At 49.1% G+C, this 12,973-nt stretch overlaps 1 protein-coding gene across 1 annotated transcript; it reads left to right on the top strand.

The window, feature by feature from the left end:
- The first annotated feature begins 3,221 nt into the window (after nucleotides 1-3,221).
- LOC114912401 (von Willebrand factor A domain-containing protein 7-like) lies at nucleotides 3,222-12,330 on the top strand. Its single transcript, XM_029259001.1, has 16 exons — nucleotides 3,222-3,292; nucleotides 3,650-3,842; nucleotides 5,487-5,759; nucleotides 6,264-6,357; nucleotides 6,559-6,687; nucleotides 7,186-7,372; nucleotides 7,590-7,759; nucleotides 7,888-8,000; nucleotides 8,321-8,437; nucleotides 8,547-8,747; nucleotides 8,931-9,063; nucleotides 9,547-9,693; nucleotides 9,963-10,055; nucleotides 10,143-10,414; nucleotides 11,083-11,216; nucleotides 11,378-12,330. The coding sequence occupies exons 2-16, from the start codon at nucleotides 3,660-3,662 to the stop codon at nucleotides 11,610-11,612; spliced, it is 2,481 nt and encodes an 826-aa protein (XP_029114834.1). The 5' UTR covers nucleotides 3,222-3,292; nucleotides 3,650-3,659; the 3' UTR covers nucleotides 11,613-12,330.
- Nucleotides 12,331-12,973: the final 643 nt, after the last annotated feature.

Raw genomic sequence — 12,973 nt, 5'->3', positions numbered from 1 at the left:
CGTGTTGGTGGAATTCAGCAACAAGAAACCTGAAGACAAGTGGAAAGCAAAGAGGAAAGAGTGAAACCTGTTTGCCTCGTTCCCCTTTGACACACGGAAGGCAAACAAATAACTGAACGTGTGGGCTGATCACACTACGTGGCATTCCTTGGAAGTGGCTTTGGAGAAAAGCATCTGCTAAATAAAGTAACGTAAACGCACATAAACAAATAATTCATCAGCGCTGGAGGGAAACAACGCAGCAGTCGGATGAAAAGGCATCAGCAGAGTCCACGAGCAGCGGCCCTGGTCCAGCGTGGTGACCGGAGATACGCTTCCCAGGCAGGTGTGTTGTGTGTCCACAGAGCTCAGCTATATGCTTGAAACAAACACTGAGCTTTGAAAGAATCACAAAGACACTCGACTTAGAAATGAAGGACACACCCACACATGTGAGAAGGCAGACTGTGGGACACACACTCCCAGTCCAGCGCTTTCTGCTGTGTGGGTTTGGACACAACGAAGGGCCCAGCGAACGTCTCGGGATGAGACATCTGCTATAGAATCGCTTTGCTTCTGCCAGACATCATGTCCTTTGACCTTAACTCATGTGAGCTGAGCTCAGGTACCATGTTTTGCTTTGGAGCCTCTAGTGAACACATCAGTTTGCTAGCATGACACAGGAGAGCAGGAAACAGGACACTTTTAACACAAATACTCTGGTTACTCTGGAAGCCCTCAGGAGACATGATGCTCAGACACTGATCTGTATCTTCCAGGCTGTAGGTGACCTGACCTTCTGTAGTTCGTCCCACTGTGCCCAGAACATGAGGAAATGACTCTCTCTCACACTCACACACACACACACACACACACACACACACACACACACACACACACACACACACACACACACACAGTGGCTGAAGCCACTTGACCCAAGCAGGATCACAGCACACCAGAGCCTAACCTGGCAACACAGGGCGTAAGGCTGGAGGGGGAAGGGACACACCCAGGATGGGACACCAGTCCATCACAAGGCACCCTAAGCAGGACTCGAACCCCAGACCCACCAGAGCAGCCATTAAGAGAATGGTGTTCGAGCTCCACGACCCACTGTGGGATTGTGTCACGACCCAATTCGGGACAGGGTTCGCTGCACTGCGCAGCTGGATGGGAGGTGGAGGACACCCATGTGTGGGACGTGACCCCAAGGAGCACCTTCCCTCGGTCTTTAATCTCCAACATGTGTAATGTGAACATGCCCCATTGTGATGACTAGGTAGGTGGAAAAAATGTAACTGGTGTTGTGTAAATCATGACAAAGGAGGATGTGTGAAAATGAAAGTAAGGAGAAAGGAGTCCAACCTGTTTCTCCTCATTTTCAGCATTATCTGAATCCAAGCAATAGAAAATTGATTGTTTCTGGAAATATAAACATGCATTGTTCTCAGGAAGGCGGGCGTGTGTCGATACGCTCTGTGGCATGAGCAGGAGGCCCATCAGTCCACACAAGGGCACCGCGCTCCTCGCTGGGTGTCAGTGCTGGACGGGGCCTTTTTGTAGCGCCCCCGGTGGACAGGATGTCCCGTGTGTTTTCTCTTCATGGTGGAAGAGCAAGAGTCGAGTGAAATGAGACAAAAACAACGCCTAAATATGACATGTGACAAAAGCGAATACAGAATTGCATTCCACCACAAGGTGGCGGTGCCATCAAGGGCTTCTTTTGCCCAGCACACAGGAGGCCCAGCAAGGACTGTAGGAGGCAATGGGGAACTGCTGGAAAACCCATCAGCTGTGCTCATGTTGTATCAAATTCCTGAGTACGAAATAGGTGAACGCATTTGCTATTGACTGTAGTTTAATGTAACTTTTCCTCATTTTAGAGTAGAGCCGCACTGTTTTCTCCACTTTGCTCCTGTTCCTCCTTATGCCACATGACTACATCCCAGTGGAACCAGCAGCCCTGTCACGTGTGGGCTTTCCAGCCTAGCGATGTTCTGGCTGCACGCTGACCTACACGTCACATGCACGTATTGGCATCTTTGTGGCCAAAGGCCCTCAGTGTCAGGGTGGCAAACTCCACATCCACTCTGAACAACAAGAGGCGACGGCAGCGGCGCGATTACAGGCACCGGACAGCAGGTTTCACCAACGAAAAGGCTTTTATCTCAGACTCCAACACAAACACGTGGAAATTGCCTCCTTCAGTACCTGAGAAGTACCTGAAATGACCACGAAGCAGCAAAACAAGGTAAACGCAGCAGGGTCCCCACAGTCCGAAGTTGCGGCCCCTTCTGTGGCGCTGTCCTGCTCCCTTCCCAGTGTCCACAAACGGTCCTCCCAGAGTCCTCAGACCGGCTGCTCCCTCCCTCCTGATTTCCCTCGACTTGTAGAAGCTGCTCCTCTATGAGGCTGGGGCAGGATGCAGGGGCAGGAGGGGGGGGTGGGGTGGGGGGTGGAGAACAGTCCAGCAGCACAACGCTGTCCCTGGCATGGCGGTGCGGTGCTGCCCACCGGCGCACAACATACGAACACTAAGTTGCTGCTCTCGTCCCTCCAACTCTTCACTAAGTGGTAAGAGGCGAGCAGCTCGACCTACGAAGCGCAATATGAACGCCAGCGTGACCAGGGCAAAGTCACACAAACATTTGGTCATTGGCAGTGAACTGGCTGTGTGATGTTGTCCATAAATTCCCAAAACATTGCAGTGTCTTTTCTGAATGTTTCGCTAAATAGTTTGTTATTACAACCAGTCCATGAATGTGATGGTGTGACCTGAGAGGAAAGTGTGTTTTGGCTGTTTGAATGTGTGTGTGCTGAAGTGTGTGTCTGTGTGTGTTTGCACTTCTGTTGTGGATTAATGAAGAAATGAAAGAAGAAGGGGGCCGCGGTGGTGCGGTGGGTTGGACCGGGTCCTGTTCTCTGGTGGGTCTGGGGTTTGAGTCCCATTTGGGGTGCCTTGCGATGGACTGGCGTCCTGTCCTGGGTGTGTCCCCTCCCCCTCTGGCCTTACGCCCCGGGTTAGGCTCCGGTTCCCCGCGATCCCGTATAGGACAAGCGGTTCAGAAAATGTGTGTGTGTGTGAAAGAAGAAGAAGAAAATAGGTAAAAAATGGAAATATTGCATGTCCACTCGTAGATGAGCTGTACATGCTGTATGTGGGGAGGATACTGCTGTCACTGCATTGGTTACTCCACGTTCACACCTTTGCATTCCACGGTCATGTGACCGACACCTCTTTGGTGACAATCAAATATAGGTGTATCTCCAAGAAGACACTCATTGCAGTCGGAGCTTCTGAGTCCCACAGGTAACAGAACTTGGTTTAAAACATTGCTACTATTATTATTATTAGTATTAGTATTTTGTCTGGATTTATTGCACTGTTCTGCATTCATTTCATTGCTGCATGTTAGGTCGAAACATTTTTCTGTTAATGCATAAGCAAAATTCATATTTCTTCTATTTGTATAGATATGTTGTATAGTACTTTCATCACAATGTACCAACTTTCACTGAACTGAGAGTGAATTTCAGTATGTTTGATCCACACTGATGGATTTCAGTGGCAGAATGAACATGAGCAGAAATGTGAGGAAGCGGCTCATCGCTGCTCATCCTGTGTGCAGATCATCATGTTGGTCTCATTCAGTCTCCTCTCCCCCAGAAAGGAAACCATGGCTCTGAATTACAGTCTGCTCCTTCTTCTCCTCGTGCTCCCTGGAGCTCTGCCTTTCATTATAATTCCCTCGCAAGGCTCCATGACCCATGCTGACATCACGAGGACGGCCATCGTGCGCCAGCTCACCCAGGTGTGCAGGAGCAGGTCTTCGGCGGACGGGGCGGCCCTCGCGTTGCAGGTGAGGGAAACACCGTAAGCACTTGTGAACATTTTCGTGATGGTGTTTGCGCTGCGGTCATCTTTCCTTTTTCTCACCGCTCTTCATGAGGTTCATTCAAAATGCGACTTGTCAAACACATCTTCCTGCTCATCACTAGTGAAAAGTTCCTCAACAGGGTTGGTAAAGTGAAACCAAAAGTCTCTTTATCTGATATGAGTCGTGACCTGGAGCCAAATGGAGCCAAATGGACTGCAGAGAAAAGCCACCTGAAAAGCATAAAAACCACCGGTCGCTGGAAGGCGACCTGTTAACCTGTTCAGTGAGTCCTGCGTTACAGTCAGTTGTGCGAGTGTTCATTTCACCGTGTCCTCAGAGTATGTGCACACAGTAACGTCTCTGGTAGCGTCAGTGGAACTTCATGGCCTCAGTCTAAGTCAACGGAGGGATAAAGCCACTGAAGGTGTGTGTGGCATGTGTTGTGTGTGTGGAATGTCCTTCCACCGCTGCAGTAGTGACAGGTGAAGCAGAACCAGAACTGATATGTGCGTCCATGGCTGTGTCTGCTTTCGTTTGGAACACCTGTGACAGCAGAGTATCACATGTGCACAAAAACATCTTGAGAGTTGAGGAAACGCCGAGAAAAATGTCCACAAAGAATTTTTCAAAGCAAGCCTGCATTTGCAGATCATTTATTGACCCCCGGCTGGGAATTACGCCCCCCCACCGTCCACACCTCTCTCACTATTCCAGTGTGTCTTCGCAGAATAGAATTATCACTGATCCTCTGCACATATGAAGAGAAATATGAACATAGACCTCAACTACAAAACACTGTTAAGAAATGAAAGTAACTCTGGTTCTTTAAAGATTTTGGTGCGATTTTGAGCAGGCAGATTTTTCATTTATCATAATATTGAAACACATTGGAATGATCGTTCCTAATTACAGGGACACTCCAGGTCAACGACACTGTGCTCTTTCTGTACCCGTGAGCAACATTTGCGTTTACTTGCTGTACTCGTTGATCCGTATGTGGCTGAGACCCATGTGTCTCTGTGGGTCTGTATGTGTCAACAGCTGGTAGTGTAGAGCTTGGAGCTCCTCCCTTTGGAAGTAAAGGTTGCAGGTTCAATTCCCACCTCCAGCTCTAGTGCCGTAGAGCAAGGTACTTACCTTAAATTACTCTTGTAGAGTTAACCAGCTGTATATTTGGGTAAATAGGGGCAGGTTTTCCTGAGAAAAGAGTCAGAAAAATGAATAAATACAACATGCTGCTCAGTCAAAAGTGCTGAATCTCTCTCAGCATCCAAGAAGGGTCTCTGAAATCCCTTCTCCCCTTGTCTCATTAGTGGTCCATAAACTCTGACCACATTGCCCTTTCAATAATTAAAAAAACATATATACAACTACTGGTGTGATATACACTGGTTTATACCATGGTATGTGACACTTTGACTGTACTCCAGAATCTGTGCCTGTATCCAAATCTCTGCTTCTGTTGATGTGCTGAGCTCCTTGTGTTGCTCTCTGCAATGTTTGTCGCTTTGGAGAAAAGTTTCTGCTAAATGAATACATGTACGTATCAATGTCAGTTAGATCCTTTCAATCGTCTGTCTCTGTCGGAGGTTTTGCCAGAGGTCAATGTACTCTTTTTTCAAACAGGACGAGGGAATGTCTGCAGCAAGGCTGCTGACAACATGCTTCCAACTGGACTCTCTTCCCAAATTTGTTGAAGCTTTTGAAGTCATAAAGGACAGTAATGTCCGTGTGGACATCCGGCACGTCTTTGACGAAGAGTACCACTTTGACTCCGAGACCTTCGAAGATGGACGGAGCCTCATTAGCTCAGGCCTGTCCTTCATCAAAGGCAGCATCCAGCAGGGCAACTTCCGAGAAGCCAGGGAGAGACTGGGGCAGATCTGCCATACCCTGCAGGTGGGGGGTCATGATCCGTCACCTCTGTTCGACTAACCTTGTAGCAGCAGCTCTGCTCTATGTACCTGTCATATGTCCAGAGGTCTCAGAATAACTTTTCTGTAGTTGTAGTTATGGTTATATGTCCATCAAAGGGGAAATTAAATTATAAAGGGTCCTCATACATAATGATAATAATGGCAACCATCAGTCTCGAGAGACCACGGCACCGTCCTGATACAGGTGCTCATACATTCCAGTAACTAAAGGCAATAGTTTAATATCTCTGTGTGATATTTTACACTTTTACATGAGTGAACCCATTTTTATCTACAAATACTTGTGACACCTGCACATGTTACCTTCCTGAAATCAGGAATCTTGAAAACAGGGCTAGATATGCACTACAGATACCTCTGAAGTTTGGCACCATAAATCATTCATTCATACAAGAATATCTTCTGTACTGTTACAGTAATGGTTGTGCCCTTCTCTGTTATTTTTTACCACAATTCTACTTTTTAGGATTTCTACAGTCACAGCAACTGGGTCGAGTTGGGAAACACACTTCCCAACAGCAACCTGCTCAAGTCGGGTGTCTCCATCGGCAATATTGCAGGTACAGTAGGAGTGAAAACGTGAGAAAGTGGGTGAACATGAGAGCATGGGATCATTGTGGGATGATGATTGTCTTCTTAATACCATGGTGAATAACACATTAACTGGTGTTTTTGGTCTCAAGACAGTGTTTTTGATAATGTAGCCCACTGAAGTGATCTGTTTTCAGGAGCTCTGACTATTACCGACATTCTCTCTCCAGATGTTAACACACCAACTTGCACAGACTGCATAGACAACAACTGTGAAAACAACATCCTCCCAGAAGTTATTCAGCAACAGAAGTTAACCTCAGGATACTTCAGCTTAACATCGTCCCACAAACCAGACGGTACCCGGAGATCCCTGTCCTATGAAACAAATACACATGAATGTACGATCTGGGACGTGCTGCCAGTTCTTTTGCACAGGATGTAAAATTTCAAGGGGTGCCGTGGAGCAGTGGGTTGGCCCGGGTCCTGCTCTCCGGTGGGTCTGGGGTTTGAGTCCTGCTTGGGGTGCCTTGCGACAGACTGGCGTCCTGTCCTGGGTGGGTCCCCTCCCTGGGTCCCCTCCAACTCCTACCTTTCACCCTGTGTTGCCAGGTTAGGCTCCGGCTTCCCGCGACCGCAAATGGGAGAAGTAGTTTCAGAAGATGTGCGTGTGTGCAACCCTATCCATCAGACAAAGTAGAGAAGCACTGGCCATTGTGATCATTTCAGGGTTTTCCACAAATAACATGTAACCCGAAAGGTTATGGAGAATCCTATCTCCCAGGTCAAAACTTTCCTGTTTGGTGCATTAATAGAATTAAAAGGCTTTTTATAACTGAACATCTGTCTGGTACCAGGAAAGTGCAGTCATGGTGGAATCATTGACCTCACGAGTCACCAGAGTCCCGTGGGAGGGATCAACAAGGACAAGACGAGCGCCAGCCACGGACACCTGCACAGCACTGCGGCCGAAGTGGCCACCAATGCCACCGTGCAGCTACTGGAGGACATCAGAGTCTCTGTAGGAGATAGCAGCTTCCTACGGTGAGAGCGCAGCTCCGCCTACAGTCCATCTGGACCATAAAACAGCAGTGTGGACTGGTGCAGCTGGACATGCAGTAGAATTTATCAAAGCTGTGTGCATCATGGGGCGAAAAGATGTAACATTTAAGTACGTATTTTAACCAGAAACAGACTGTATAGAGCGTACATTGGCATTTAGATCAGCACCCGCTGTCTTTGTCTTGTCCTCGTCCCTCAGGCTCATGGGAATCACTCGCTCCTCGGTGCTCTGCTTCGTCATCGACACCACGGGTGGTATGTCTGATGTCATCAAGGAGGCCAAGAGGGTGGCGAGCTCCATCATCGACAGCACGCAGGGCACAGCAAATGAACCTTCAGACTACATCTTGGTCGCCTTCAACAGCAGCAGTGCGTCCATTACGTTTCACTTCTGGAGGACAGCTCAAAATTTGCTTGTCATGACTTTGGGGAAGTACTTCTGTCTCACCGTTGTCCACCTCCTGTCCACGTCTGTGTCCCAATGCCTGGATATTCAGATGTCGGACCCTTGTCACACACTACCGATTCAGGGAAATTCCAGCAGTGGATGTCGTCACTCACCGCCGGAGCAAATGGGGCGCAAACAGTGTTGAGTCTCTCGGCCACTGAGGTGAACACCGTTACAATGCACTGCGCCGTACAAATGAGAGCACTTCAGCTCAGCAAGTGTCAGGATTAAGCAACAAAATCGTTTTTACTTCAGGAGCTGAGTACAAGAGTCCAGATTAAATCCCAAAAACGTCACATCAAAACTGCAAATGGCATCTTTCACATTTTTTTCTTTCCTGCAGCTGCCCGCACACGGGTATCCAGTTACTTGTGTTGTCAGTCAGCAAAGTGGAACTTGTTAGAAGCGACATGGACAGGACTGGCAGCATTAGTGAGCCTCTTTTGACATGAGCTCGAGTGTAAACCCACCTGTCCTTCCAGATGGCCCTCAGAGCAGTGCCAGCCTCCTCCTACATCTTTGTCTTCGCTGATGCTCCAGCAAAGGATTCGTACTTGATGAGCACGGTCACTGCGCTTATCGAGAGTACACGCTCTGTGGTGAGTACCTCTGTGGCCATCTCACGCCCCACGTTGCTGCTACCTGTCTCAGTGCTTCCAAGAGTGTCAAGGGTTCTGCTGAAGCAAACTCCTAACTCACGTTCTGCAGGTGAACTTCATGCTGACAAATCCCATTGTCTCCCGACGGCGCCGAAGTTATGGTGCGGAGTACGTCAGCCGGGTGTCAAACCCTGCAAACCAGCTGTACCAGGAGCTGGCCCAGGCCTCGGGGGGGCTGGCTATAGAGGTCGCCGCAGCCTCCCTCCCCCAGGCCACCAACGTCATTGTGGACTCCACCACCTCCGCACTGGTGAGCTCCTTCTTCGTCCGAGCAGCACACGCTCTTGTGTTGTTCTCTTCATTCTCAGAGTGAGCACCACCATCATGTGCTCCACACCATGACTTTCCTCTACAACTTTACAACTCATTGAAGAGCTACAGCAGTCAGTCTAGATCTTTGGATCACGTGACTCCATCTGCCACCTCCCCCCAGGCGACACTGTTGCAGGCAACGAGGAACCCAGGGAAAGCAGATGATTTCTCTTTCGTGGTGGACACATCTGTCCAGAACATGATTATGTACATCACAGGCAGCTCCCTCAGCTTCACTCTGCAGAACCCGTCCGGTAAGTCAGTGCCTCACCTGTCCCGGTGAAATCCTCTAATGTTGCTTTCGTCGGCACTTGAATATCCAAGTGCGAATCTACTCCCGAGGGCAGTCCCAGCCAGTGCTCCCCAGGCATTGCCAGGCCAGCCGTAAGGCCGTCGGTGAGGATAGGGACATAGACTGAGTGGTAAACCGAGGGCTCCGATCCCTATTTCAGTCTCCTGATCCATTCATCATTCACTCCTTAACAAGATCCCAAGATCTCTGGACTCCTCCACTGGGGAGAGTTCCTTGCTCTCCTGGAGAGAGAAACCCTCTACTGTCACCTGGGGCCCTCACCTGGAACATACCTTTTCTCCAACTTTCGGTCCAACTTTTCATGTGTAACTGTTTGGCTGTAATGATCAAATATAGATGTATATTGGAATGTGGAAATTAAGCACGGTACGAGGAGTAGTGGAGGGTATGGGTTCTGAACGTACCTCTGCCACCCCACACACAGGAGTATCCCAGAGCAGTGGGGTGACGAATGGACCCCTGGGAACCATACAGGCCGTGGGGAACCTGTACAGAGTCCAGCTGAACCAGCAGGTGGGACCGTGGAGAGTGAGCATCAGTTCCAACCAGCCGTACTCTCTCAAAGTGACAGGTTCGACCTTCCCTCAGACCTTTCTCGTTGGCGATGTACTTTCCTGTTTCTGAACATCTACATGAAAACTGAGATGACGTCTTTACTCTCGCTTTCAGACTTTGTTTGTAACAGTGAAAAGATGGGGCACTATTATTTTTTTACTTATTTTCTACTTGAAAATATGAGGAAATATGCTATTAATGTTTTCTTGAGTGGCCTCCTAAAGCAAGGAAGTGTGGGCAAAGAGCCTAATAAGGTATCAGCGATATCGCACCGTCTGGTTTCAGGTCAGAGCTCAATCAATTTCCGCTTTGACTTTGTGAAGACCTTCTCAGAACCAGTCTCAGGGTACATAGTCACAAAGAGTCGCCCCAACACCGGTAAGATCTCACTGGGCGTACAAACTGCATGACTTACACAGCTTTGGCCGCACCTTCATCTCCTGCCACCCTCTCTGTCCCTTTCAGGGGGGAACGCCACGTTGCTTTTAACAGTTATCAGCAGCTCCACTGTTAACGTCACCGAGGTGTCCCTGGTGGAGGTGTTGGGGTCAGGGAAGGTCAACGGCACCATCAAGTCACTGGGACAAGGGGACTACCTGGTGTCTGTGGACAAAGTCCCAGATTTCCAGTTTGGCGTCCGGCTGGCAGGGCTATTAGACAGCTCTACGCAGTCCTCCAACGCACTCTTCCAGAGGCAGTCCAATACTCAGCCGAGATCCTCCAACCTGACCGTCACGGTGAGAGGAGTCAGGGGCTTGCTCTGAGGTCGAAGGTCATGCTGAAGCACAGCTCTTGTGTTTGTGTGAAAGATCTGTGTGATGACCTTCTAAGCAAAGACAAAACCACAACTGGCCAGAGAGTATTGTGTGATGCAGCGGAGATGCTCTACTGCAGCACAGTCAGGGTGTTTTACTCAGGATGTTTACAGAATAGAGGGGGTGCGGTGGTGCAGTGGTGCAGTGGTGCAGTGGGTTGGACCACAGTCCTGCTCTCCAGTGGGTCTGGGGTTCGAGTCCCGCTTGGGGTGCCTTGCGACGGACTGGCGTCCCGTCCTGGGTGTGTCCCCTCCCCCTCCAGCCTTACGCCCTGAGTTGCCGGGTTCGGCTCCGGTTCCCCGTGACCCCGTATGGGACAAGTGGTTCTGAAGATGTGTGTGCGTGTGTGTGCGTGTGCGTGTGTGTGCGTGTGTGTGTGTTTACAGAATACTTGTAACGATTCAGTCAATACTTTACCACCCAGCGAAGATCAAGAATTCATTCATGGTATAAGTACTGCTCTTCTGCAGGTGTACACTGTAAGAGATGCTCTTGCTGGCACAGTGGATGTAGGAGTCACTAAAGTTCATGTGCCGCTCTCTCTTTCCCATCCCTCCTTCAAACAATGCCACCTGCTGTCATCCTCTCAGGCCCAGAACAACAGCATTCTGCAACCTGGGAGTCAGGTGACTCTTCCCTTTACCGTGATGACTAACGGGACAGAGGGCACCTACACCATCCTCAGCAGGGACGACCGGGGTTTTATCACGTCTTACACCAGCAGGTGCGGCTGTAATTCTCAGCTTTTCACAGTCACTGTAGGACTGTGATGCTTTCCAAGAACTCCACGTGTGGATCGACGTGTGCTGCAATGAGAGGCACTTTGACCTGTGCCCAGTGCATTGTGAGAAATCACTATCTCCTGTGCTCTCCTTTCCTTTACAGCCTGAACCTGGTTAACGGGAGTGCTCAAGGCGTGGTCAATCTCTCCGTCCCTGCTAACACACCGTTCTTCGGCAGCGACACCACCGTGAGCATCGTGGCTGAGTCCCCCGGCACCAACGACACCAACTACGTTGTCCTGCGTCTCTCTGGTGCTGCCGAGGCGCCAATTCTGACGCTGAGCCTGGGTCTCTGGGTCAGCCTGGTGGCCTCTCTTTGGCACCTTCTCCAGAGCTGAGCAGCAACAGTGTTACCACGAAGAACAACACTGTCTGGTAGTGTAAATGGACCAGTTATACCAACCACTCCATCTACATTCCCCCTCATCTCCTTTGAGTTTTCATATTTTTGTCTGTTACAGGATTTTATTCTGAACCTGTCAGTTTTTTTGGAGTGATTCATTTTGATTTATTTGGGCTTTTATGCACTTTGACATATCCTATTCAGAATATCTCTGAAATATTTGGACTACTCACTGTTTGCTCATAACCACTTGTAAGGGTGAAACGCGGTCTCTGTCTTCTTCACAATGTTACTGATGTATTTCTATAAAAGATCTCTGCTAGGCCTGCAAGGAAGCCTTCATCATTTGTGCTCCAATGAATGAATTCAGGGTGTCCCCCCCTTAGCCTTGCACCCAGTGCTTCCAGGATAAGTTCCTCATCACCATGACTCAGGACAAGCAATTATTAAAATTGGGTGGATGGTTTTGAATCAGTTATTTGCAATGTATGTATTCCTGGCACAGTGAGCAGTGCTGCCAGCTCACAGGGTCTCGGCCGTGAGAGAGGACATGGGTTCAGTCCCTGCTCAGTCTGTGTGGAGTTTGCGTGCGTTTCCCCCACCGTCCAAAGACATGCTGTTCCGGTGGACTGGTATCTCTAGAATCACCCATAGGGTGTCAGTGACTGTTTCACTGGTATGTAGGTGAGTAACTCATTGTAACTAGAGTGCAGTACCAGAAGTGTAAATCACTGCGGTGAATAAGGTGTGTGAGCTGATAACACTACAGAGTTCATTGGAAGTTGCGTTGGAGAAAAGTGTCTGATAAATAAAGTAACAGAACCTGTTTCAAGGACCTGATGTTACTTTGAATCATATTTGTTTCCACACACACACACACACACACACACACATTTTCAGAACCGCTTGTCCCATATGGGGTCGCGGGGAACCGGAGCCTACCCAGTAACACAGGGCGTAAGGCCAGAGGGGGAGGGGACACACCCAGGACGGGACGCCAGTCCGCCGCAAGGCACCCCGAGCGGGACTCGAACCCCAGACCCACTGGAGAGCAGGACTGCGGTCCAACCCACTGCGCCACCACCACCCCTTACATTTACCATTTTTCACATATTAAATGAGGACACTCAATATTCAGATTCATATTTTAAATGAGTCCTCAGTATGTGAAAAGAAGAGGACGAGGAAAACATTGCATTTAGATATCAGATGCATTTCTCCAAAGTGACCTCCAATGAACTCTATGTATTGTTATCAGCCCACACACATTATTCACCACGGTGACTTACACTGCTAGATACACTACTTACACTGGGTCACTCATCCGTACATCAGTAGAACACACACACACACACA

The sequence above is a fragment of the Scleropages formosus genome, chromosome 16 (assembly GCF_900964775.1).
Source record: "Scleropages formosus chromosome 16, fSclFor1.1, whole genome shotgun sequence".
Classification (NCBI taxonomy): domain Eukaryota; kingdom Metazoa; phylum Chordata; class Actinopteri; order Osteoglossiformes; family Osteoglossidae; genus Scleropages; species Scleropages formosus.
This window is presented reverse-complemented; position numbering and strand designations above follow the sequence as displayed.

Bases quoted from the DNA above. Each gene is read 5' to 3' on its own strand.
- LOC114912401 (XM_029259001.1), top strand. From the start codon at position 3,660: ATGGCTCTGAATTACAGTCTGCTCCTTCTTCTCCTCGTGCTCCCTGGA. The intron at 8,438-8,546 runs GTGAGTACCTCT...CACGTTCTGCAG, and splicing joins TCGAGAGTACACGCTCTGTG to GTGAACTTCATGCTGACAAA. The intron at 10,415-11,082 runs GTGAGAGGAGTC...TCATCCTCTCAG, and splicing joins CCTCCAACCTGACCGTCACG to GCCCAGAACAACAGCATTCT.